The sequence below is a fragment of the Pongo pygmaeus genome, chromosome 3 (genome assembly GCF_028885625.2).
Source record: "Pongo pygmaeus isolate AG05252 chromosome 3, NHGRI_mPonPyg2-v2.0_pri, whole genome shotgun sequence".
NCBI lineage: Eukaryota > Metazoa > Chordata > Mammalia > Primates > Hominidae > Pongo > Pongo pygmaeus.
The window spans coordinates 174571948-174595471 of NC_072376.2; the positions used below are offsets into that span (position 1 = coordinate 174571948).

The window sequence follows — 23524 nt, forward strand, 5'->3', positions numbered from 1 at the left end:
ATAACTTAACCAAAATGGTAAGAATTTTACTTAATAATTTAGCCTATGGCTGAAATATTTTTAAATAAAAGGACATTATATTTCTTTGTCCTACATAATATCCAGGAGGAAACTGACCTATATTATCCCCTCTCATAATGTTTTTCCTTCTTTTCATTCTAGGGCATAGATTTAAGGTATAAATTATTGTCTCCATGTATTAGTATATGACAGCAACACTGCCTACTGGTAGGCTGAAATGAGGATTTGAAAAAATTTGATATTTTCCCTTATTTATCTGAATTGTCCATTCCAATGAGACCTCATGAAGAATGAGATGAAGAATAAAAGTGGTTTTACATTTATAAAGCATCTAATATACACCAGCTTCCCACCAGATTATTTACAGGATATTTTATTTTATTTTCTTAAATATTACCTACAAGTACAGGAGGTATTCTAAATTGGAGAGCAGGCAAAGCTATTGCAGTTCGTGTTCATCCCTAGTATTTCACTTTTCTTACCTTCATTTTAATTACAAGCAAATTCTTAGGAATACATAATATATTATTTTCCTCCTCAGATATAAAACCTAAAAAGAATAACACTGAACATCATGGGTTTCATAATTTTCTTCCAACACGAGTCTCATATACGTATAGGTTTTGTTATATTTCCAAAATGTAATTCTACTTAACAAAATTTCTGCGTGAAACGTCAAAGGAACTTTTTAGATACTTGCCTGAAATCCAAGGAGCTTTTCACTTGGCTTAATGTGCCTCTGAAATTCACATTCTATGGGTTGTATCACTTTGATTCCATCTTCATAAAAAACATAGAACATGTTCCCAATTCCCAGACCTTAGGAATAAAAACACATTTAAATGTTCAAAATATAATTACCATAAACCTTTACAACCAAAATTCACTGCCTCTCATATCTTTAGCAGGAGACCAATTTTCGAAGTTGTGTAATGTTAATAAAGCAAACCATATGGGACCCTTACTGTATACTCACACCACTTTGTGATATTATGCAGACATTACACTTCATTCTTCCTGTGCTGCAATTTAGTGGTTTCTTTAATATAATTAAATAAATGTTTCATAGTTTAAAACAATTATAAATAGGGATATAAACTCTTGATACATAGATTATGTTGGAGACCTTCCCCACTTAATGTACATGTTGATTAAGGAGTAAAAGTACTTTCTGAAGAATCAAATTTATTTTACTACTTTTATTAGAGTTCACTATGAAAAGTTTAATTTATTTGCAGGAGTTTGGTTTATATAAAGATTTTTAGGAAGAAAGAGACCAAATGTCCTAGATTTTGTAGAATATAAATTTTCTTAAACTAATTTTTGTCAAAATAATTCTAAATAGAGGTCTTACATATTAGTTTTAATATTGGCAATTTGGGAGGTCTATTTCTATACCTTAAAACAAATTAAGGTCTTTGAAAAATCTTAATTTAATGTTTAAATCATACTTTTCTTTTTCACACTACAGATCTGGATGTGTGGTATCTCAGAAATTCAACTCCCCCCACTTTCTAAATCCATGTCTAAATGGGTGCAGGAGGCTAGTTTGAAACCTGTGTAAGTTAAAGCCTGAGCCCAGGGAACTTCCACATACTCATGAACACCTGTTCTCTTTGTTTCCTCTGCTTCTCCCCTGTTCCAATGTGGCCAGCCCTGAGCTCTTGTAATCCTTCCTTTTCTGGTCCTCGCCTACGTAGCTCTTTTGACCTGTTGCATTGGTTTACACAGTCAAATTTATTCAATATAATTATATCTTACATAATTCAGTGATAGCATGCTCTCTTTAAAAGATAGCAGTAATATTAAAATCTTGACTGGAAAATCAAACCATTGTTGCTTACAATGTTTACATTCTAAAAACATCTGTAAAGAGAAAGATAATTTATTTAAATAAAAAATAATTTTATAAGCATTATTAATTTTTTTCAGTTGTGATCTCCTGGAAGGTTCAGCCTGGGTTTTCCATCTATTGAGAATCACAAAAACAGTTTGTTGATTTGTAAAAAATATGTGTTTATTGAACTTAAGTCATATTTAATCTTACATCTTATATGTTTCTAGGGAATAAAAAGTCAACAATTTTTCACATATAACTATGTATCCATATATTCCTACGATTTAGAGAAAAATGTATACAAACTAAACTATTACTTTATTCATGTTTATATATAGTGTGCATACAATTTTTCTTTTAGCACATGAAATTATTTATAATAATACATATATACTTTAAATTACTCCAGGTTGTTTGATACATCTTATTATTTTATAAATAATTCTCAGTACTTTTATTTTAATAGATGTAATCTTTAATAGTTAATTATCCATTATCATTCCAGAGAGCAATACATAAAGATGGAATATTCCTGAACAGTAGCAGAAGTGGCCAGAACTAAACTCGAGTCACATTTTATATAAAATAAAATTTAATAATTGTCAGCTATTATTTATAATCATAGTTGTGTTTAAAGGAATATAAACATTACATGCACAAAAGAGAAAGCCGAAACAAAGCACGTAAGTATTTATGCCAAAGCTTTTTGATTTGTATCAGCAAAGCCTCCATGTAAACATTAACATATCAATAACTATCAATTTAACATTATTGGTTTCTGAATACTGATGTTGAAACTTATGAATATGACAAAGCCATAATGTGGTGTCTGATTTTCATTTGTGTCTGTTACATACTATGTTTGATTTTCATTACTAAGCTCTTAACATTTTTCAGTGAATATGACTACCCTTCTTTAACTTCGCCAAAATACCGTTCGACAATTATGAATTTGAATGTGTTTGGGCCTGACAAATACTTTAAGTCCAGATTGTTTGTCATGTTTCTTGAAATATTTCCTTCCCTTACCACTATGCATACTTTTATTAGGTTGTTTTACCATATTCTACACAGAAAAGAGTCAGTGGGATTCTACTATGATTTGTTGCACTGGTGGAATTTGTGAGCTATATTTTCCACTAAATATCACTTAATCCATCCAAATCACTCTTTCAGGTTCTAGAGCATATTTTATTGTCTTTTAAAATATGAGTTACACATGAACATTTTTACAAAGCATAAACTACTTTTCAGGTTACAAGTTACTGAAGAAATACAGATATTATTAGTCAAGATTTAGTTTTTTATTTGACTGTTTTCAATGAGACTGTAAATTCTTAGTGCTTATGAAACAGTAATGCCAACAAATTACTAAATACAACTACATTAATTAAAATAGCAATTATAAAATAAATGCCTATATATTGGTAACTCAGCTTATGAAATAAAACTTTTCCACTACCTTTAATGGTCTCTGCGAGTCCCCGTCATTCATAAGACTAGATATTTTGCCATTTACATTTTTGCAAGGCATTATTTTCTTCCTCAAAAGTTTTATTTAGAATTTTTGCAGCAGAATTTATGATCTGAACATATGACCTGATGTGTTTCTCTTTCAATTTGCTGCTTTGATATTGTGCACATGTAAATTTATTAAGATTATCCTCAGCAAAGAGGAATATAAACGACCTAATGATGGAGATGTTGGAAACTGAAGACACAATGCATATTTTCATTTGGGACATTCATTAGCTTTATGTGTAAAAAGAAAATAATATATTTGTATAGATTTTTACTAACTACTAAATTTATATATATTATATTTTTTGACAAGTGTAGGGATAAGAAAATATGACAAAGAGGGATGATAAATTTCATTCTCCGCATTCAGACAGATCAGAGGCAAATAATAGCTATAGCACTTACTCTTTTACCGTGAGAATGTTAGACAGTGTGATAATTTCCCCATATGAAATTTAAAGATAATAATTATACTATGTCATGCAGCTGTTGTAAGATTTCAATTAGTTGGAGAATGTAAAATATTTAGCAGAGTAACACACACAGCAAGATTTCAAAGAAATGGTAACTTTTTTATTTATTTATTTATTTATTTATTGCAGGTATCTATTCATTATAACACTACTGAAAAAACCAAATGGTGACATGGTATATAACCAGACTTTGATAACTATTCTCATTTCTCCTCAAACCCATATATGCTCAATTTTAATTTTCTATGATATAAAATGTTAAGTTCTGTTTTCCCAGAATCCTTGAGCCAGCTAAAAGATCAACTTTAATTTTCTAGTAAAGCATTTCTTAAATTTGGCATATATGCATGTGTGATACACATGTGTGTGAATAGATATAATTACGTATGATTTCAACCAATGCCATTTATAATGCAAACAAATATCCTATTACATTATAATATTTGCCCTGCTAATTAGTGTGTGATGTTCATAATGAAGATTTCCATTCAGTGTTTTTCAATACACCTTTGGAAGTTAAGGAGATTGTATACTTACTCAAAAGGACTGGTTTTAGATAATATCACTGTGGCCAATATATATAGTGTTCAGATGGTACCCACTTCCTGGATTGACAGGGCCTAAAAAAGAGCTTGACACGCTCATTTCCAAAAAACTTTCTAGCAAGAATGAAAGGATAAGCAAGTCTTGTTCTAGTTGAACATAATATAAAGATTTTATTGAGGTGCAATGGTATGATTTTGGGCCAAGCCCAAACTGTTTTCCTAATACTACTAAGATGTCATTCACATTTTTTCTTGTATTATTATTATTTTTAATGTAGGGTTTAGTTTTCAACAGGCTACATGAAGTAGAATGTTATGTGAGATATCACAACAATTCAATGCAGAAGCAGATGTAAGAATCCAGCATCTTCTATTAAGCCTAACAGTTAAAGGATTTGCAAAATGTCAACAATGTTTTACCTTTTATTTGTTTGAAAACGTAGCTTTAAAAAGATAATATGCTATTTATGGCTTCATGTAATTGGTTTATTAGGGCTATTTTAACAAGTTAATAAATGCATATTTTAAAAATTTCTATTTCCATTTCTAATACTAAATATTAGTAGATAGAGATACGTCTCTCCCCCACCAAACACAAAGTTCTTTAAGTTCTCAATATTTAAGTTTGTAAAGGGGTCCGGAGTCTCAAAAAGTTTGAGTAGTGGTGATCATTACTTCTCTCTTCATGAATGCATTGTGGTGAAGTATATTACAAACATTATTGACTTCAGTGAAAGATTCTACACTACTCTAGACACGGTAAAGATCGGGAACATGTGCAGATTTTTTTTTTTTTTTTCCTTTTTCAAGCTCTGGTGAAGGCAGACACAAGTGCTTAGTCTTTTTTTGGGTTGATTGTTAATCTAACAGAGTATAGTGACTCTAGAAGTTATCCATAATTTGTGTGTTCCTTGAGAGCTTTCTTTCTGCTTTTTCTTCTATACACAGAAAAGACATAAGCAAGAATTACTCCTGCAGTCTTACAAGACAGAAGTATTTCCCAGAGGATTTTCTAATCAATATTGTACCCTTAAATACATGAAATGGACTGAGAAAAAAATGGATATAATGCACATTCTTATCTCAATCCTTTGGGAATGGGAACCACTCAAGAACAGTAGTGTATTGTGAAATATAGTTATACTACTTATTATATACAGTGGATATATACTACGTAATCTACACTAGCAATACAATTTGATTAATTTCTGATTATTGGATGCACGCTTATGTGCATCATAAAAAAGATTTTGTGATGTTTTTCTTCCTCTGACTTAACTGTCATTAGTTTTGCATTCATATTATAGTCCATGAGAAGTTATAAGTGTATGATGTAGTGATTTGGTAGCCAATTAAAGGTGTTTCAATAAATTATGGTGTTATACAAAATCCTTCATTTGTTGATATTATCCTTTTTACTTTCAAGTGATCCTAAAGGTATGCATATTTTTGAAATATAGAAGAAATCTCCCATCTTTAGATAAAGAATAATATAGGCAAGAATAGATTGTCTGCATTGTATTTCTCACTGAATAACTCAGGATGGATAGATTTTTGGTTCATGAATGTTCTCATTCACTATATCCTGACTTTGGAGATAAAATTGTCTTAGTACACAGAGCAAAATCATACCATTGCACCTCAATAAAGTCTTTATATTATGTTCAACTAGAACAAGACTTGCTTATCCTTTCATTCTTGCTAGAAAGTTTTTTGGGAGTGAGTGTGTCAAGCTCTTTTTTAGGCCCTGTCAATCCAGGAAGTGGGTAGAATCTGACCACTATGTATATTGGCCAGAGTGATATTATCTAAAACCAGTCTTTTTGAGTAAGTATACAATCTCCTTAACTTCCAAAGGTGTACTGAAAAACAGTGAATGGAAATCTTCACTATTAACTTCACACACTAATTAGCAGGGCAAATGTTATAATGTAATAGAATATTTGTTTGCATTATAAATGGCATTGGTTGAAATCATACATAATTATATCTATGCACACACATGTGTATCACACATGCACATATATAATTTAAGCCGATGTCATTATATACTTGTGTGTACATGTGCACATATATAGATATTGCTACAAATGGATATCGCTTGCAAGATCAAATTTTTGATTAAAAAAATTGTAAAATGATTTAAAAAGCTTAGAGTGACATAAGTTTTTAGCAGACTGGTTAGTGAACTGGCCAGTAGAAATAACAACAGATTGATTGTGATTTAATTTAATTGCATCATGTACTAGCCATTAGAAAGCATAGTCTTCCCCTCCCCCCAATGCTATGACTAAATCTCATGTATTCAGAAGACTTATTCTGTGAAAAGTCTTTTTCTTTTTATTTATTTTATATTATTACTTTTATAGGCCCTGTTATTTCTGAGACAGGATATTGCTCTGTCACTCCGTTTGGACAGTGGGGTGGGTGGCATAGAGGGCAATGGAGTGATCACTGCAGCCTTGAGCTCCAGAGCTCAGGCGATCCTCCCACCTCAGTCTTCTGAGTAGCTGGGATTACAGGCTCAGGAGCCATCACACCAGGCTAATTTTTTTTTTTTAAATTTTTTGTAGAGACAGGTTTTTACTATGTTGCCTAGGCTGTTCTCAAACTCCTGGCCTCAAGCAATCCTCCCTCTTCGGCCCCCCAAATTGCTAGGATTAAAGGTATCAGCCACCACATCCTGACCTTTTTCATTTTAAATATTATTTCAGTATTATTTTGAGGTAGTAATTACTTTAATTTTTTTTTGTTTCCATAGGTTTTTTTGGGAACAAGTGGTATTTGGTTACATGAGTAAGTTCTTTAGTGGTGATTTGTAAGATTTTGGTGAACCCATCTCCCGAGCAGTATACACTGAACCCAGTTTGTAGTCTTTTATTCTTTTCTGTAAAAAAATAGTTATACCAGAGGTTTTTGAACCACACTTAGTAGCTGTATAGTCTTCTGTATTTCCCAACCTCCCTGGCAGTGTACATTTTTTGTGGGTAATGAAATTTTAAATAATTTTAGGCTGAAGAAGCTAAGGTGGCCTGTTTTTAAATCTGTTTTCCCCCAACTGGATGACACTGGAAACCTTGTATTACAGATTATGAAACCAATCATGAAGTGTAATGTAATATTAACTTTGTTGTATAATTTCACTACATTTCTATTTGTATTTTTTTTGGTTTGGTGTTAGTTAGCCCAACTAAATAGTAATTTATTTTAAATGTTTCTATAACATATTTTTGTGTGAATAGATACATAAATATTTAGAAAGAATAAAAAAGGCAATTTTCCTGAATATGAAATGTTTTTTCTGCTTTTAAATTATTCAAATATCATATGAAACTGGTGTTTCCCAAAGTATGTTATGTTCTACTCAATATTGATCCTGGAGATATTCATCAAAATAATTCATGTGCTAATAAATTTTTAAAATCCCATGTTATATACTGACTCATCCTAAATCTCTCCTTGGAGATTGAAACTAGCATATGTAAAATTTATATAAATCCTTCAGTGAATCAAATAATTTAAATTAGTATAATTCATTGCCTATATAATCCAAAACATATATTATGAATTTTGACCTCATAACATAATCTAATTGCCCACAAAATAAACATTAGAAAATACTTTATTAAATTATATTTAATTATAAATATCATAAATATACTGAAAATGAAAACCAATCATACTGAATATTTTAATGTGTATGTAAAATATATTAATGCATGTATATTTAAATGTATTGCATCTATTATTTAATATATAGTAAAACCACTTTTCAGTAAGAATGGTTCAGGCTTGAACCTTCTAGATTGAAAGTTTCTTTAGAGCAGATATTAGATCTTATTCATCTATGAATTTCCAATGTTTTCAATGTGTTTTAATAGGCTCTTTAAAATATTTGTCAACAAATAAGTGAGATATTTCCTCTATTAATATTGTCATTTTATACTCCTGTAAAATATAAAGATGAGTAGAAAAGCTGAAAGTGGAGCCCACAGAAGTAGAAGACATTGCATTCCAAGTTTATATATTGATGAGATTGGTAAGATAATACATATTAAATTCAGTTAAATTTATTTAGAGTATAAACTCTTCACTAGATTCTGATGCTCATGTTTTAAAAAATAATTTTATAATTATTAATATAAAAATAACATAGGTTTAACATTTATAGATGAGTTAAATGGCATTATGAGGGAAATTATCATTTCAACTCTTTCCATTATTGGCCTTAAATGACCTACATTCTAAGGTTTTATAATTGATTCTCTCTGAGATAGATTTTTCTTGGCTATGGTAAAGAGGTAAATATATAAATACAAAATACTGCTAGAATGAAAATAAAAGTGTATCTCAGAAATATTTAGCTCATAGTTGTTTTACTCTAAATTGTAAAAATGGAGAGACAATTTCCTTAGAAAATTTAGTTACCTATAATTTTAGTTATTTGTATGAAATACTTATACCCAATGACGGGGTTCAGTGATTCCTCAAGCCAGTCTATTTTCTCTGGTCACCATTATTACTATTAGTACATGCAATCATTTTTATTGTAATGCCTTGCCAGTAATTGTGGCATTATGAAAATAACTTACAGATGTCTATGAATCAAAATCAAATGTGCTGTCTTTTATCTATATTTAAAATGTTTCCTATTACAAGAAACAACAAGTACTCTTATGATAACTGTATGTAGAAAAAAAGACTTTAATAATTTACCCAAAGACATACACTTGTTTTATGTGATTTAAAGTACCTGTAAAATGTACCATGTATCTATTTTTGTCAAGCACATTTTATGTGTCAAATGAAATCGTGACGCCTAAGAACATTATTCTTGATGGAGAATAATTACTGAGGGTATAAATTTCCAAAAACTAACAGAATACATTTTTAAATAGAAAATAATCTGGTTTTATATAATCAATTTCATCATGATTTTAATTAATCTGAAAGCTTCTATTCTATACTTTTGAGGGTGGCCTGGAGTATTGTTATTATTATGTATTAAAAATTACTACAAACTAATAATGTTCATGGTGGTTACCAAAGTTAATAAATAAGAAAGAGTTGTTCCACATACTTTAAGTTGATTTGCATAGCACAGATTTGTGAGGTGAGTGCCAACTCTATTTCAAATATTGTATTGGAAGCATCTGGCTTAGCAAGGTAAAATAACTCATCCAAGTTTTCCCAGCAATTAACCATCAAAGCCAGATCTGTAGTACTTGGTTCAGACTCGTTAAGTGCTATTCCTTCCATTACAATGATAAAATAAAATCAAATTTTTCAAATGCTCAGAGAAATCTTGCCCACAAAGAAGACAATATAATGAAATGTTGTTTAATAGATATTATCACACTTGTAATCCCATTACTTTGGGAGGCTGAGGCGGGCAGATCACCTGAGGTCAGGAGTTCGTGACCAACCTGGCCAACATGGCGAAACCCTGTCTCTACTAAAAATACAAAAATTAGCCGGGAGTGGTGGCCCGCTCCTGTAACCCCAGCCACTCGGGAGGCTAAGGCAGGAGAATTGCTTGAACCCGGGAGGCGGAGGTTGCAGTACGCCGAGATCGCACCTTTGAACTCTAGCCTGGGCAAGAAGAGTGAAACTCCACCTCAAATAAATAAATATATAAATAAGTCAGTCCTGATATGTCAAGGCTACTTTCATTAACGAGTGAATTATGTACATTTAAAGGTGAAATATTTGAAATGCAATAAAAATAGAAGGTATAGTTATACCAGAACTTCTTTAATAAACCCAGGTTTTAATGGAGCTCATACAAAAGATTTAAGGAGCAACGGGATCTAAGAGAGAGAGAAAAAAAAAAAAATAAGTGGACTGCTTCATCCTTGAGCGCAGAATTGAGATGGCTAAATTCCAGAATTACTTGAGGCTTTGAGACTGGCTTTCACAGGGTACAGTGACTTGGGTTCCTACAGGAAGCTATAACCAGGGAAGAGAAATTTTGTTTAAGGCGGGTTTTGAAGACAATTTTTGGCCATTGCTCACCAGGAGTGTAATGATGGCTTTTAGACATTTTTCTCTTAAGAATTTCATTTAACCACAATTGATGGACTATTTAAGTACCTGGGCAAACGCATTCTTCCCAGCCTTTGTGACTAAATGAGGAAAACCAGTAACAATTGCAATAATATATGAAAATGGATACTGTTTATTGAGTGCTGTTAATAACTAAAGAACTGATAACAACCCTACTGAGTATTAACAACTACTATATTCCTTTTTGAGATAAGAAGATCGTGCAGGGTAACTTGCCCTATTGTTTGTAAACTTGAAGACTACATTTGAATCCAGGCCCTTCAAGTATGTAACTCAGATTTTAATATAATTTATTATATCCCCTTGATAAGGCACAGTTTTTATAAATATTCTTACTCTTCATTAATCAGAGTTTATTATGTAAGTTATGTTTAACTGAGATTGCTTTTATTTCTTTGATGTAATTTTATACTCTTAAAGTATTTCAATATACTGCAATGACACTTTCTGGCTATGTATCAATATTTAATCAAGCTGATGAGAAGCAATAAATATGTGTAATGGTAGCAGGCTTACACAAAAATATTGAAATACCATCAATTAAAATATTGAATCAAAATGAAAAAGAAGGTAATTAATGATACAAAAGATAATCAACAAATCTAATAATAATCAACCAAAATTGTCACACCATAAAAATAATTCAACTTAGTACCTTCTTCTCTCCATAATATGTTAGCTACTGCAGCATGTTGAAAGAAAAAGAAGAAAAAGAAAAATAAGTAAAGAGAGCTTTTGCTATATGGTAATATAAATATTATTAAAGATGTCAAACATCTGTGATAGAATGTGTATATAAACGTAGTGAAGTTAATTCAGTGAGCTACTTTAAATTAACAAAACAATAGCATGTTGGAATTAGCTAATAATGCTTTGTACATTTTTTGTTATAGCCAATTCTTATTTGGAATACAGATTTTGTTATTAAACAAAGAACATTTTACTCTGCATTGAAAAGAATAGGAAGTTTAAGTTAGTTTAATTGAAATGTATTTTTAGAGCAAGCATTAGTAGTTAAAACGATTAGGTTGACAGTTTATTTAAGTTACTAATAGAAAAAGTTATACTCTTAAATTTTGCAATAATCACAATATGTAATATTTTTACATAATATGAAATATTCCTGAACAAGAAGAGTTGTTGTAAATCCAAGATCTTGAACAACAAATTGGCCTATTTTTAAGGAGTATATGTTTTTACTGTTTTAAAACAGTCACAAAATAGATCTAAGTATACTTTGCTTCTTTTAGTACATATTGAATTGTTCTTGAACCACAGGTTTAAAAATATTATATAGCGACTTAATCAGTAAAGAGCTAATATATTAAGATAGAAATTAAGAAAAAAATCCAGTTGAAACTATTCTGAAGGAAATGCCTGCCTCTTTAATAATTCAAAGTTACAATAACACTATATGTTCTTAAAGCAAAATCATAAAAGTGTAACTAATAGAAAATCTCATACACAGAAATTACTTCCAGTATTTTGACCATATTAAAACTTAATGACTTTTTTTTTTCAACTGAACCCACATGTGTATGTTTTAGAGCCAAGAATGAAGTCTAGCACTCCTCACTTACGGCTTAAGGCCCAAGTCACGCAGTTTTCAGCATCTGCTATATTTCATTAAAAAATTAATTATTAATGGTAAACATTTGCAATTTTTAGTTTTTAATTCCTTAATGATATTTATTCAAATATAAATACATGATGTGTGCATTCCTGTAGCACATTTTGTACTGTTGTTCTTGTGCCTGCAGTGCACTTTGAACAAATACAAAAAAAGTATAACTTTCAATTATGAGATGAGTAAGTTCTGAACATGTAATGTACAATGTGGGTGGTGATGGATGTGTTAATGATTGTGATAATCATTACATAATATATACATCATCTTTTCATCTTAAACATATTCAATATTTGTCAACTAAATATGTTATAAAATGATAAAAAGACAAATCTTATTCTCAAGGAGAGGTTATAGACATAGGAGGAAAGAGAACCTTGAAAACAAATAAATACAAACATATAATAAATAAGAGGGAAGAAGCAAATTTCAAATTCAGCAAATGTGGACAAGACAGAATGATCATCTATGAGAAGAGGTTGGGTACTGGAGGGACAGCTTCATTGAGATGGTGCTGAACAAGAAATGTAATATTACCAAAACTTACAAGAGTGCTGTGCGGTGTAGGGGGCTAGAGAGGTTATTCCACACATGAGGAAAAAATAAAATATGTTCAAGGTATACCAACCAGAAGCATCACAACATATTGAGAGAATATGTCAAGTAATTTCGTGTATTTGGCGGGTAAGACTGGTTTAAAAAAATAAAGCTGGAGAATTTATTCATGATAAAATCGAGTAAGTCTGCACACACAATGCAAAAGAAGTGGATTTTTTTGTAGTTTTAGGAAAGGTTGAACTATGATTAGACTTATAATTCTTTCTCTGGCCTATAAAAAAATAACAAAGCATGTGTTTCCTTATATCTCCACCCACTCATTTGCTGAGTACCAATTGAGTACCTAGCATGTGTTAGATGTATTCAGCACTCACATACACAGGTTAGAACAGGCAATCTCTGTGCCCATAGAGCCTATACTCTAATTGGGGAGACAAAAAGTAATCAAATGATGACAGAAAAAAATTCAAAGTTATGAATTTAGTGTGTCATAGAAGAGAAAAACATAGTAATGTGAATGCATTTGTTGGGTGGATTAGACATTGTTAAACAGGGGGAACTTCTCTAATTACGATCAAGGTGAAGTCGGAGAAATGAGTAAGAATAAATGAAGTGAAGAGCATGATTTAATTTCCAGATAGAAAAGAAGCATGTGAAAAATTCTAGTGGCATATCAAAGCACCACTATTTTAAAGGAGTAAGGACATTAGAACTAAGTACAGAGACATTTTTAAGATTGGCAGTCATGTAGGAATAAATACCAAAAAATACAGACTTTGCAATGCTAATATCAGATACGATAAAATTCAAGGCACTACGTACTGAATTTAAAATTACATAAGCTAAAACATAGTATTAAAATAGGAGACAGAAACTGTTAAGGTTGGATGTAAAATAAATAAATCCACAATCTCGGTCTGTTTCTTTAACATCACTCTCAATATTTGAAAAATGAAGAAAAATAAAGACAAAGTTTTAACAATACAGTTATCAAGATTGAATTACTGTATTTATAATGATTGTTTTACTACAGAAACAGAAAGCATTTTCCAGTTTTATTGACAGATCTTCAAGGGTGGCCACAAAGTAAACTACAAAACAAAAAGCCTCACTCTACTCTGTAAATCTGTTCCGATAAGCAGAGATTGTTTCTGCATTTTCAGACAACAAGTAAACATGCAAATATATAAATCTTCAAACCCAAAAAATTCACCAATAAATTGAATATTTTTAAAAACCAAATATAACCACAATTTATATAAAACATATCAAGAAAAGAAAATTAACCATGTGGGCCCAAAGAGTTTTAGGCAAACGATAATGCACAGACTGAACTGAAGCACTACTGAACCAAACGAGAGAGAGAGCAAGAGAGAGAGAGACAGAGACAGAGGAAGAGGAGGTGGAGGAGGAGGAGGAGAAAGAGGGCCTTTTGATGGGTGCAGGGGAGTAGGGAGAGGATAAGGAAAAATAACTAATGGGTACTTGGCTTAATACCAGGGTGATTCCTCAAAGACCTAAAAACAAGAAATACCATTTAACACAGCAATCCCATTACTGGATATATACCCAAATGTATATAAATGTATATAAATCATTCCATTATAAAGACACATGCACACATATATTCATTGCAGCACTATTCACAATAGCAAAGATATGAAATCAACCTAAATGCCCATCAGTGGTAGACTGGGTAAAGAAAATGTGGAATATATACACCATGGAATATCATGCAGCCATAAAAAGAATAGGATCATGTCCTTTGCAGGAACTTGAATGGAGCTGGAGGCCATTATCCTTAGCAAACTAATGCAGGAACAGAAAAGGAAATACCACATGTTCCCACTTATAAGTGGGAGCTAAATGGTGAGAACACATGGAAACATAAGAGAACACACTGAGGCCTATTGGAGCGTGGTGGATAGGAGGAGAGAGAATATCAAGAAAAATAACCAATGGGCACTTAGTTAATACTTGCATGATGAAGTAATCTGTACAACAAACCCCCATGACACACAATTACCTATGTAACAAATCTAAACATGAACACCTGAACTTAAAATTTTAACAAAAAAATTAATTTAATACATGATATTAGTTTGTCAATTAAGGACCGTCAATATAATTTAACCAAACAAAAATGCAATCTGATAAAATACATAGCATATACTAAGTATAATATAAATTCTCTTAGTAAACTAATAAACTAAGAATAGAGGGATATTTAAATTAATAAAAAATTAACATACACCAGAATAATAAATAAGCGACCATGAATGGATGATTGGATAAATAAAGTATTACTTACACACACACACACACATACACACACACACACACACACACACCATGGAATACTACTCAGTCATAAAAAGAAATGAAATCTTGTCTTTTGCAGTAACATGGATGGAACCACAGGCCAGTATTCTAAATGAAATAACCCAGAAACAGAAATTCAAATATTGAACGTTCTCACTTACAAGTGAGAGCTAGAAAATGGGTTCACATGGACATAAAAAAGAAACAATAGACATGCGTGGGAGGGTTGGAAGTGGGTGAGGAATGAAAAATGACATATTGGGTACAATGTTTACTATTCAGGTGATAGTTACACTAAAAGCCTAGACTTCACCACTAGGCAATAGATCCATGTAACAAAACTGCACTTGTACTCCCTAAATCTATAAAAGTGAATTTTTTTAAATAGATAAATTAATAAATGGAGAATCAAAATATTTAATTGTGATTACTATTTAAAATTAATTTTTGATGGGTTGATCAATTCATTAAGAAACAAATATAAATTATATAAATAGTATAAATAGAAGACAATCAAAATTTGAAGGTAAAATCAGTCACAAAAGATTAAAGTAAAAGTACAAATTAAGTTCATAAGATCAATTATTTAGCAAACTACAAGATAAATATCCAATTTCTATATTTTTCTTCTGTAAGAATAAGATGCAAAATAAAATTTTGTTTGCAATAGCTTGAAAGCATAATATATTGATGGTTTACTAGAATATAGAAAGTGTAGCAAATTAAATGTAACAGCCACTAAAAATAAGCTAGATGGGAATATAAACTATTCCTAGATGAAGATAATGAATACTATGTAGATAAAATGTATTCTGCAATTACTTAACTTAAAAATTATATATATTGTTACTATCTGTTTAAAACATATTTCATTTTATATACAAAGTTAGACTGTGCACTAAATTTAAAAAAAAAAACTCAAATTTAATTGCCCTGGTATAATAATACATTCTCTTTTTGTTTGTTTCTTTGTTTGTTTGGGGGCTGTTTGTTTGTCTGTTGTCCAGGCTGGAGTGGAATGGTGAGATCTCAGCTCACTGCAACCTCCATGTACTGGGTTCAAGAGATTCTCCTGCCTCAGCCTCTCGAGGAGCTGAGATTACAGGCTCCCACCACCACACCCAGCTATTTTTTTGTTGTTGTTGTATTTTTAGTAGAGATGGGGTTTCACCATCTTGTTCAGGCTGGTCTCCAACTCCTGACCTCAGGTGAACCACCCACCTTGGCTTCCCAGAGTGCTGGGATTACAAGCATATAATGCATTTTTTCATGTCTTTTCATTATTTTTCTGATTTTCATATAAATGCTGACATATATGGAAATTTATCTGATAAAATATATAAATATATAATATATAAATATAATTTCGCATTCCTTTTATTCATTTGTTATAACACGCCTAATCTAGTCTTTATACATGGTTTCAAATACTGTTTCATCATATGAATTTCTGCCTTTTAAAAGTATTATGATTTACTTTATTAATTCTAACCTAGTACCAATATTAGAGGCTAGCATAAGTAATAGAAGCTCAATAAATATCGTCGACCTTTATCAGTCATACAGGTGTATGTGTATGTGTGTGGTGTGTGTCTGTGTGATTACTATGATGACCATCCTGCTAAGTAGTTATTTCCAGTAGTATATGTTCCTGCAAGAGGTACGAAAGCCTTTAAAACATTTGATATATGTCAGGGTGATTTCCAAAAGATTGTTACCAGCAGCACCAGCAATCTGTGAAATTATTCATTTCAAACACTTCAGGTGAACTATTATTGAATGCATGTGTGTGTGTGCATGACCTTGTGAACAAGCTTACTAAATGTGAATATATATATATACACATATATAATATATATAAATTAAAAACATAATGTATTATATATTATATTCTTATATATATATTAGTTTGGTTACCTGTGATATTGAATATATTTGGAAATATTTGGAGAAAACTTTTACCTTCTGCTTATGTCCTCAGCTCCTTATTTCTATTAGGGTATTTGCCATATACATATTTTACATTTTTAACAGCTGCTTATATATTGGAATGGCTTTGTTTCACCACATTAATTTATCCTTCAAACAACATAAACAGTTACATATAATAAATTCAGGCTTAAATATGCCACTACTGCGATATATATATGTGCGTGAATTTATTATATGTAAATATATATATTTTTTACATATTTTTATCAATGTCCTTAGTATGTGTGTGTATATATACACACACTAAGTATATATGTATAGTGAATTTATATGTAATTTATTATATATTTACACATATATAAAAATATATTTACATATAATAAATTATATATATTTTTCATATAATAAATTATATATTTGTATATAATAAATTATATATATATACACACTAAATATATGTGTATAGTGAATTTATTATATGTTTATATATATATATATATATACACACACACACACAAAATTTTTTTTTCCTCAATGTCCTTAGTATAGCACATAGGGGCTTCCATGATATGTCCTTGTCATCTTCAACTCACATTCCAAACATCAAGACTTTTTGAATCTCTTTATTTTAAGGGATATCCTTAACAGAAATCTCCACCTAGCTTTCTCTCCAGTAAGACCCACGCTCTGTCGCCCAGGCTGGAGTGTAGTGGCGTGATCTTTGCTCAATGCAACCTCCACCTTCCAAGTTCAAGCGATTATTGTGTCTCAGCCTCCTGAGTAGCTGGGATTACAGGTGTGCACCACCACACCTGGCTAATTTTCATATTTTTCATAGAGGTGGGGTTTCACTGTGTTGGCCAGACTGGTCTCGTACTCTTGACCTCAGGTAATCTGCCTGCCTCGGCTTCCCAAAATGTTGGTATTACAGGCATGAGCCACCTTGCCTGGCCAACCCAGCTTAGTTTTTAAACTATAGTTAGTCTGTCTGGAACCAAGACTTTGGACTAAATAACTTTTCCTTTCACACATGGAGCCCTGTGAAACAACTAATGTACTCAATATACAATAAAAATTATCTGCTTTGATATCTTTTATTCATAATTGAACAATAAAACCCTCAAAGTTATAAACCACTTAATTTAATATATATTCACTACATAACTGAAATGTAAAGTTTTTTTCGAAGATAATACACACCTTATAATGAAAATGTGCTCAGTGGAATAGATGCCTGACAGGAGTGACTGAAACCTTTACTAGTGCTTTTTAGTAAATTGCCTTATTTCCTGTGTTAGGATCTTACACTTATTTTCAAAATGATGGATCTCATATTAAACATGCTACCTCTATAAAGAAACATATGTGGAGAGTTGAATGATGTTATATAAGCAACAGTAATAAGGTAGTTACCTACATAACATCATGCTGTACTATTGTAGAGCTACTTTTCCTGGCTATTCATGTATAAATTGCCTGAATTTTATATTAAATAATTTTTTTTTGCTTGTCCTTCTCCTTGTCTGAAAGTTTCAGGTTTTCACCATTGCAAATCATTTTTTGATAAAGTGAATTTATATAACGATAACATTTAAATTAGATGTCTTATTGACTGCTTTCCTTTTGGATTTAAGAAACTGACTTAACTTCAGCAGGCAAATAAAAAAGGGCAACCTTAAAATAAAAAATGTGGATAAAGTGTAATCTGTAAAAACGTATGGTTAGTTCTATGGTAGTTGAAATTTCTTTGAATATACATATGAAGAATGAACTAAGACATTTAACCTATGCTATTTTTAGGCTAGAAACAACATTCGATATGTCAAGTACATTGCCGGCCAAATGCCAAATTTAAAGCCACTTTCAAATGAACGTGTCATTCTTTGGAAATTAATTGAAGATTGTTTCCTCATGTGACCACACAGGGTTTTAACCTAATGTCTAACATAAGCTGATTAGACTGCAGTGCCCAGCTTACATTAGGGCATGTAATACAGAAATTAGCCAGAAAACTGTGACCTTAATTTTGAAAAAGTGATGGGATGGGATAATCAGATTCTTTTGGGAGGTAACTGGAATCAAGAAATGACACTTGAAAAGCAGAGATCAGAGAAAACAGGAGCTTTAAGAATGCATAGCAAAAGGCAGGATAGGGTGGTATAGTCAGGACTATGATAACTTGTGACTTAAGAAGGTATGACATGGAAGAAGAGTCCACACAACCCAGGAGAGAGGCAAGAAAAGTCAGAAGTTGTCTAACTATGTAATGCAGATTTCTGGGTTCTGAATGTAGATGCATCTCTGACTGCTTCACACTGCCAGTTTAAAGTTCACCTTAGTTTTCAAATATCTATTACTTAATCAAACAATATAAGTCTACTCCTGACAATCAAATTAGTCTCACTGAATCCACAACAAGGTAAGAATTGTTGCTAAGTCAAAAGATTGAAGCCACCGCAAAAATAAAAAAATAAAAACAACATCCATCTTTCCTTCAAACCAAGTAAACAAAGTATGCAGTGGTTATGTCATAGTGTGTAACAAATTGTCTCAAACTTAGTGGCTTAAAACAATAAACATTCATGGTGTTTGCGAATGTAGCTTGGCTGGGAGGGTTCTTGCTTGGGGTATTTTATGAGGTTACATTCATCTGAAGGCTTGTCCTGGGCTGGAAGATCCACTTCTTAAGGGGCTCATTTATATGGCTGGCAATTTGGTGCTGGTTGTTAGCAGGAGGCCTCAGTTTTTTTATTCCCTGGGCTTCTGCCCAAGGCTGCTTAAGTGTCTTCACATTGTGTCAATGGGTTTCTCCCAGAATGTGTGATCCAAAAAATCAAGGCGGAGGCCATAATGCCCTTTATGACCTGGCATCGGAAGACACTCACCTTCACCTCCACCCTACTTTATGTGTGATAGAGACATTTACTGTTTCAATGTGGGAAGAGATTGCAAGGGTGTGTATTGCAGGAGATGATGGTAACTAGCTAATCTTGGACACCATAGTCTTAGAGTGGCACTGTAGCTCACGCTTGTAATCCCAGCACTTTGGGAGGCTGAGGCGAATGGATCACAAGGTCAGGAGATCAAGACCATCCTGGCTAACATGGTGAAACCCTATCTCTACTAAAAAACAAAAAATTAGCCAGGCGTGGTGGTGGGCACCTGTAATCCCAGCTACTCGGGAGGCTGAGGCAGGAGAATGGCCTGAACCCGGGAGGTGGAGCTTGCAGTGAGCCGAGATCGCTCTACTGCACTCTAGCCGGGGCGACAGAGTGAGACTCTGTCTCAAAAAAAAAAAAAAAAAAATTCTAATAAGAAAACATAACCTTCAAAAAATCTTTTCTAGCTAACATCCTCCTAGACAGATTGGCAACACCTATGCTTCTCATTATATATACATACTAAGCCTACCACTGTCAGAAAGTGACTTGATTTTGACAATTCTTCACACAAATGAATGTGATTTTTTACATAATAAATGACAGTGACATAATAAAATAATTGTGGGTAATTAGCTGCAGATAAATAGAGAAGAAACATTGCCTTCTGACTCACTCAAACTGTATCATTGTGATAAGAGAACCCAGAAATCTGCGTTATGCAGTAAGAATTTTGATATCAAAAATTGAAGAATTACAAAACAATAATTTCTTTCATAATCAAAGTTTACGCATGGCAGCATTTAGGATCTTGAATTAAAATATGTCCTGGTGGTCCCAAGAAGATGGATTAATTGTAGAATTAATTTGCTATTTTATTTCTTTGTTAAGTCATCCTGTTGAATCGGAATATTTGGCACTGGCCAACTCATCTTTAGCCTGGGGTGTCTCTGAATCTTTTATCCTTGGATATTTTTTCCTTCTCTGTGATTTAATTTTGAATGTAGCACTTATTCAAAAAACATTAATCTCTTTGCTTTACTTGCATTAATGGGGAGGGATGGCAGCTTCTGCTTAAAATGACATAATAAGCTCTAGATGTTTTCATCCCAACTCTTCAGTGTTGCCACTTACAGTATCTGTTCTCCTAAAACATTTGATGGATAGGCTTCTAGTTAGTATAATTTACCTATCTTGCTAGATGAATTAAGTGAAACACATGGTGATTTGAATATTACAAATCAGTTCAATGTATTTAAAGAGAGATGAAAATATTGAAATTATAAAAATGTCTCAAGTCATCCACAGTGTTTTTTTTTCCTGTAATTACTCACATGCCTCTTACATTAATATTAATACATTAAATCCTCCGGTCACAATGCTACCTGCTTTCAAATCTCTATTCTGTGAGAAGCGTTAAGTCTTCTTTATATGTTTAAGTGCCTGTAAATCAGTTTGACAACCACAATTTTTCTCCTTAATTTAGAAGGAAAAATTAAAGCACAGAAAAGTAACATCAATATCTAAGACTGGTTAAAGAAAAACAGGTGCCTGGGTGCGGTGGCTCACGCCTGTAATCCCAGCACTTTGGGAAGCTGAGGCGGGCGGATCACAAGGTCAGGAGATCGAGACCATCCTGGCTAACACGGTGAAACCCCGTCTCTACTAAAAATACAAAAAAATTAGCCGGGCGTGTTGGCGGGCGCCTGTAGTCCCAGTTACTTGGGAGGCAGAGGCAGGAGAATGGCGTGAACCCGGAAGGCGGAGGTTGCAGTGAGCCGAGATCGCGCCACTGCACTCCAGCCTGGGTGACAGAGCGAGACTCCATCTCAAAAAAAAAAAAAAAAAAAAGAAAAACAGGTTATGAATTTGGAGTTACTGCCCACATTATTTTATCACTTCTTGTCTTCTTTCTTTGAAACATTATTGCTCCTACTAGGGGCTGTCTCACTAACTCAAATTGTTACAATGGAGAAACACATGCAGGAATATGACAAATATGCCTGTTCTCCCCTAGTCCTACATTCCCTCTCTCTCCCCTTCGTTTCAGTCCCCACCCCCATACAAGAAGGTTACTATATTAATAAGACAGAGCGATGCCAGCTGTTCTTCCTTCCATTGTCAACACTGAAACAAGGGCAGAACAAACAACAGATAGCAGCTGCAGTTATTGGCACAGAGAAAAAGAGAATGGGGTCAAAGATGCTCAGCAGAGAAGTGACAGAGATAGCAAGACAATTAGGCCAAGTAGCAGCAGGGTAGCCAACTGTGGCTGTGGTAAGAATGAACGCAGGCACTGAAATGTGAGAGCATTTCCAGCTGACACCTTCTGATATCACAGAGACTCCACACACATGTAAACTTTAATTACTGCTCACTCTTGAAAGTAAAAATGTGGTCAAGCAAGACTTTGAGAATAGGATATAGAAAGACTTTTCCTCCCGTATTATATAATGTTGATAAAATATATACATATTTACTAATAAAATATACATTTTACTAATAAAATATATTTTGCTAATATATATAACTAATAAAATATACATTACATACATATATAATTTTTTTACTAACATTTCCTGAAAACTTATCTTTCCCACACTTACTCTACAAGACAGTCAGCAAAGAAAAATTATCAGATTTAAATAAAATTATAGATATTTGTTCTTGGAGAATCTTTTTCAAACTGGAGGATGAAATGTTTCATGTGAATTTGACATTGTAAAATAATACCTAGATACAAGAATAAACAGTCAAACAGTCAATTGCCATACTGCTAATAAAAGTATAAGTGATTCCTAAAATATTTGAAGTTTAAAATATTTTAACATTAAATATAAATAAAAATATCTCATTTATTGTATTTTCTAAAATAGTCCTATATCTAGAATATTGTGCTATTATTTTTGCCCATTTGAATAATTTTTATCCACTATTTAATACACTTGAGAAAATTTTAAAGCTAATAATCATCAACCTGGAATAATAACAATAATGATAACTAGAAGAAACATTTATGGAGCCCTCATTATGTGCTAGACATTGCCAAGTATTTTAGAACATTGGATCCACTAAAATTTCACTTTTATAAACATCTCTAATCGAGTTAATTTCTATAATAGCTTAATATACAAAAGCAAAATAAAGCAAGTATGTGTTTAAAAATATAAGAGAGTAATCAAATAGGGTATAGTAAGATAATAATGTTCTATAAGTAAATTGACAAGCAGAACATCTACTTCTTTTAAGTACTACACAAAATATTTTCAGGTTAGGCTCTGTAGCCAAAATTGTCTTTCTGGCCAAACCTGTACCAATCTTATGTATATATAGGCGGGAAGGAAATGATGCTCTATGAACTACAAAGGCATGAAAAATGGACAGCAGATTATCTTCTATCTATTATAATAAGTTCTTTCCAGTGCCAGTTTTGCTCCAATTTAATGCTTATAATTTAATAGGCATAAGAGGCCTAAGGCATAATTTAGTCTTTATTTTGATATAATTATATACTATGAAAAATAAGATTTTGTGAATGCACTGGTTTTATTCCTGGAAGTTCACATAGGCTGATAAGCCAAGTAACATTATCTTTTAGGAAATTCTATTATGCAAAATAATATTCAATAGATGGATAAAGGAGGATAATTGAAAACCCATATTAACTGAATTCCAGCAGCATGGTGTAATGAATTTCCACAATACATATTTCCCCTTAAGATTAAATAGTAAACTACAAGACA

The 23524-nt window shown here is 32.1% G+C and overlaps 1 protein-coding gene across 2 annotated transcripts in view; it reads right to left on the bottom strand.

The window, feature by feature from the left end:
• Nucleotides 1–23524, bottom strand: part of FSTL5 (follistatin like 5) — an 814279-nt gene that overhangs the window by 115728 nt on the left and 675027 nt on the right. For both annotated transcript variants that reach the window (XM_054485700.1, XM_063664253.1), the window contains 2 exons: nt 11119–11145; nt 722–840 (listed from right to left, as the gene is read on the bottom strand). In XM_054485700.1, coding sequence (XP_054341675.1) covers nt 722–840; nt 11119–11145 — 146 coding nt within the window. The remainder of the gene's footprint in view (nt 1–721; nt 841–11118; nt 11146–23524) is intronic.